The sequence below is a fragment of the Dendroctonus ponderosae genome, unplaced genomic scaffold, assembly GCF_020466585.1.
Source record: "Dendroctonus ponderosae isolate FM_Combo_2020 unplaced genomic scaffold, Dpon_F_20191213v2 Dpon_F_20191213_5, whole genome shotgun sequence".
Lineage (NCBI taxonomy): Eukaryota > Metazoa > Arthropoda > Insecta > Coleoptera > Curculionidae > Dendroctonus > Dendroctonus ponderosae.
The window spans coordinates 13796033-13800857 of NW_026018715.1; the positions used below are offsets into that span (position 1 = coordinate 13796033).

A 4825-nucleotide genomic window follows, 5' to 3' on the forward strand; every position below is an offset into this window, starting at 1 on the left:
AAAAACGAGCATTCTTGCTCATTTTGCTTCCGAGAAACATGCAAAACGGGACAGAAAACATGAAATTTTCTGTCTAAAAATGGAAAATTAGAGGATGAAATGAGACCCAAAGATGGAGTCTCAATTTTCAAGTCAGTCAAGAGCATCGGCGGAAATAAAACTGCTTAGAGGAAGATCGCTCAAAAATTATGTTGTGCACAGTTAGAAGCGAGAATATTCGGAAAAAGTGGTGCATCCAGCCGGTGGGAAAATTGAGAATATCCGGACTAATTCGCTGGTTAAATTAGGTGGTTCGAGGTGGTGACGGTATGGCAGGCTTTGCTGTTCGAAACCCAACTGGCCAAATAGTGCATCCGTACCAATGGAAGCCGAACAGTGAATACCAAGACCAATCATCGACTGGAGGCTACTATTCCGTGTGCATCGATAACCAGTTTTCCAAATTCGCCGCCAAACTGGTCAATATCTACCTAACCGTCGTCAGATACGATCTATGGGAGCAATACACCAAAGATGTGGATGAATTGAATATGAACATGGAAAATTTCACTGTAAGATTTCCCCGCTTGACTGTTCTAGTCTTCTGTGCTTAATATTTGGGTTTTCAGTCAACGATTGTGGGGGTGGAGCGGAATATCAACGAAATGCTACAGTTCCAACACCGCACAAGAGCCAGAGAGGCGTGGGACATGAATCTGCTGACTGCGAACAACAACTATGTGGTTCGTTGGTCGATTATCCAAATTCTGGTCATTGCTGGAACGACCATTGTGCAGGTGTATTTTGTTAGGAAACTGTTTGATGTTAATTCTGGCAGTGGGTTTAGCAAAACTAGGATTTAAGGGTGGAAGTTTGATCTGGAAGACACGATTTTTTACTACTTGACTGACTAGCTGAGCAGTATAAGCGTTCAATAAGTGAAATTTACAGGGAATTTTCCAATGCAAGATGATAATTTTCGCCATGTAGTGTATAGTTCTGCTAACCAAACGCGAAAAAGACAAGTGGGCAGTTCAACCTTTTCACTTTCCATTAACATTGGCTTTGCCTTAAATCATGACAACTAAGTCTGTGATGGAAATTGCCTTTATTTATATTTTATATTTTCTACTGTTGTTAAATCACCACACTATGATTGCGATTATACTTAGAAATGGACGTGATTGAGATTGGGATCAAAAGCTAATTCTAACTTTTTTGTTGTAATTAATAGGCGACTGTTGAGCATTTAAGTTTTCCACACATGATCATCGAATTAACTTTAGATGTTGATCTCGCCAGAGCGAATAAAACGCATTCGTTTATCCATAAAAACGGGGGGTTTATTTTGTAAACATAAAATATTCTATATACAACCATGTTACAAGAATTAAAAACAACGTTTTTATAAAATACAAATCACGTTTTATTTGTTTATACGAAATTCCTCTGAGGAAAAATGCGTTTCTTTATTATACGAGTCCCTTAATCCTAAAACTGCTGATTCTATACGCAAGTTGAACTGTTCGTCAGTTTTTCCAACTACTTTGATTTGAGGTAATTCTCTGTATGCGCCAACAGTCGATAGCGTTGTTTCAGGTTTCTGGCGCGAACATGCACATTAGCGATCTCCACTGTGTGATTGGCTGGGAACCATCCAGTTTGGCCGTCCCGGATTTTTTCCCCATGGTACCAGCCTGAAATCCGGTTTTAGCAAAGCTAAGGACGAAGATGCTGCTACTTACCATCGGCCATTTTCCTCAGCACGTTGATCACGTCGTTCTTCGCAAGAGCTAATTCATCCGGTTGACTGGCGGTGTAATTGTGCACGGCAAACACTTGCGGACAATCCCAGCAATCATAAAGCGTTTCTTCTGGGTCTTCTGACTTTGGCGGCGTGAGCGCCTCGACCCATCGCTCCTTGTCGCTTTCGCAACTGCACGCCAGCAACTAAAACCAGAAGATTCTACTGCCAACTGGCAAACATTTCCCTCAAAACCTACATATTCGATCATTTTCCCGTCCTGGTTCTCCAAGACTGTTAAGAAAATTAGGTTTTTCCCTTGCGCTTCTTTTGCCGGAACGCTAAGTGCTACTTCGGAACTACTCAGCTCCACCAGGTTTCTGTGGCAGTACTGTTGAACTATGTACGATTTGTCGCCCTTTTCTTTGGCGACCACGAACAGATCGTTAAAGAGGAACAGATGGACGGTAGTCTTGCTGAATCTCTTCCCAAATGTTAGCTTGGTGTCTTCGTTTCTGGGCTGCATGTGAATAACTGGCCCGCATCTGACCAACCAACGTTCAGGGGCTATTAGGGGGATGTGAGGAATCGCTTGGGGAAACTCCAGCTGTTTGGCTAATTTGATCAGTTCAGTCTCTCGCTCTTTTTGGCGCGCCGCCTCGTTGCATTGGCCCACAATCTGCAAAAAACCGCAATATTCAGCGCTGGCTGGTTTTTCTTTGCAAAGATCCCACCTTGTTGAGAGTTCCCAGCGCAAACTGGCAGGCAAAATACTCAGAATCCTGCTGAGACAGTCGCTTCAGCACGGCGTCCACTAGAAGAGGCCATCGCGTGATTCGTTGCATCGGCAACATCAAAAATGAGTATAACGACAAGGACTGGCAGGCTTCGCTCATTTCTAGATGTCTCAGGAACTCGGTGAAACCCAAACGTTCCCTGCAAAATCCATTTGCCTTATTAAACTGATCTTCGTTTCTTATGTGTTACTTACTTGAGGCTTTTTAAAACTTCATCAAACTGCACTTGGTTTTCACAGTAGGGTATATAAACGTTGAAATTCTCCTCGGCGTGTTTCTGGACAATATCACAGATGCCGTGCAGCAAAATGTTATCTTGCCAGCACTTTTCCAGATCATGCAACAGTTTCTCGGACGAATTGCGAACTGAAAACCGTGGCAAATTGAACGTTTTTTCCCGTTTCCTTGACGGTTTATTTACCGTCTTCCACGTGACCAAAGAGGACATTGCGCTCTTCCTTCGAAATCAGGTGGTTGGTTCTGAAGCTGTTCAGAAAGTGATCGTTGAGCACATTGAGCGAGTTGAGGTAAGAGGCTTCGGATGTTAGAATCTCAAATTTCGCTTCCTGCAGCTTCTTCTGGTGTCCACTGAGGGTACCTGAGAATGAACAGTGTTTTCATAACTTGAAAAAGGTTGGGGTCTGACCACTCACTTAATACTGATGAATTTAGGACCTCGGGAATTTCGCACCAGAGAGACTTGTTGAAACACATCGAGTCCCTCTTAGGGGACACCAGTTCCATAGCAGAAGGACGATGTTTGCTCACGTTGTTCTTGATAACGGCTTCCTCAGACACGTCTTCGTAGTTGTCCGAGTCCGAGGCTTCGAAGTCGGAAGTATCAGCATAGCTGATTGACTGGAAATTGCCGAAATGCCAAAACTTTTCATTGTTCCTTCACAAACCTTACGTCCAAGACAGCAGCATCATAAAACTGGTACAACGGTTCATCCTGAAGCCTGAGCTGAATTTCCTGCTTCAGAGAATCTTCCTGCTTTGTCTCGATGCTACTGAAACTGTTAACGCTGTCTGCATAGTAGGGATTTTCATTTTTGATGTTGTTGTACTGCTCCTTGTCGTCCTGGTTGATGAAGTCCGAAGGCTTCAAACTGGGTCTAGGTATCTCAAAGGCTAAAACAATCCCACTTGAAACAGCTGCCCCAATGTTGTGCACTGCACCAACTCATACGTTTAATGGGGACGCTCAGATTGCTACCGCTATTCTCAGCCGAACTGGTGCTTGGAGACGAGTTGCTCTGATACAATCCAACCTCTGCATACCAGAAGGTGTTCGGCCTCTTGGTCTGGTCGATGTTCTTGAAGACCCCGGAGTCCGCGTACCAAGAGGAGCTTTTCCCGTCCTTGCGATTCGATGTTCTCAGCTCTGGAATAAAAATTTCGCCTCAGTTCAAGCTGGATCAGACAAGGCACTGTAGCTACCAGGCTGAGTTATTGGGGCTGGAGGTGGGGGACTGGTGGGCCTCATTGGGGCCGGCCTCCCATGCCTGACTACTGGAGAAAGCGATTTTTCTGAGCTGCTCTGTTTCTCGCTGCTATCAATATCAATGGCATCAGTCAGGTAGAAGGTGCTCTTGGTTCTGCCGCCGTTCAGATTCGAGGTAACTTCGTTCGCAGATTCTACCGACAAAGACATGCTTCGTCTGAACTTAGTGAGGAAACCTCCCTTGGGTCTGGAGATGGTTTTCATCTTGTCCTGCTCTTCAGAGGGTTGAGATTCTGAGGTCGGTTTGGGCTCGATTATGATGGGTTGAGAGTAAATCGTCGTCTTCAGCGCGGGGTTTCGGGTTTCCACGTTTTCGTATGTGGGTGCTGGACGCTTCGGCTTCTTAACGTCCGCATTAGACCCTGAAATTGAATGTAAGCACCGCTCTAGGGAGAGTTTGTTTTTATTACCGCTGGTGTTGTCTTCAGTCTTGGACATGTGCTTCCTCATGCGCGTCAGCGATTTGGTAATATTCATGGTAAAATTGCGGCTGATTTTCTTCATGTTCTTTTCCGCAAACTTCATCAGGCCGTAGCTTTGGTTGTTCGGAGGTTCTGGTAGTTTGCTGTTGCTCACATCAATGCCACTGTCGTCCTAGAAAACGGAAACGATTCACTAAACTCTGCAAGGAAGTGGCGGTTAAAGCATAACTAACTTCATTTGCAACGTGTGTTGAACTGTTGCAAAACCAAAGATTAATCTTAGTTTACATTTAGGAATGTTTTCCGGGCTTTGAAGCCGTGGTCTATGGGAATTTCTTCCTGACGTTTCGTCCACAACTGCGGTGGACATTATCAAAGG

At 44.6% G+C, this 4825-nt stretch overlaps 2 protein-coding genes across 3 annotated transcripts in view; one reads left to right on the forward strand and one right to left on the reverse strand.

Annotated features, from left to right (window-relative positions):
* The window catches only part of LOC109545420 (transmembrane emp24 domain-containing protein B), a 3338-nt gene extending 1940 nt beyond the window's left edge, over positions 1-1398 (forward strand). The window contains exons 2-3 of the mRNA XM_019916093.2: positions 288-551; positions 609-1398. Of these exons, the coding sequence (XP_019771652.1) occupies positions 288-551; positions 609-842 (498 nt within the window). The 3' untranslated portion in view covers positions 843-1398. The remainder of the gene's footprint in view (positions 1-287; positions 552-608) is intronic.
* On the reverse strand, positions 1301-4649 carry LOC109545412 (ephexin-1). 2 transcript variants are annotated; one of them, XM_048666811.1, is made up of 11 exons: positions 4435-4649; positions 3961-4386; positions 3710-3904; positions 3431-3651; positions 3174-3378; positions 2942-3118; positions 2715-2886; positions 2458-2659; positions 1983-2402; positions 1725-1929; positions 1301-1676 (listed from the first exon to the last, which is right to left on the reverse strand). In XM_048666811.1, the coding sequence occupies exons 1-11, from the start codon at positions 4547-4549 to the stop codon at positions 1522-1524; spliced, it is 2493 nt and encodes an 830-aa protein (XP_048522768.1). In that variant the 5' UTR covers positions 4550-4649; the 3' UTR covers positions 1301-1521. The 2 variants fall into 2 exon arrangements, with proteins under 2 accessions (XP_048522768.1, XP_048522769.1); XM_048666812.1 differs by having other exon boundaries at positions 3174-3370; positions 3426-3651.
* Positions 4650-4825: the final 176 nt, after the last annotated feature.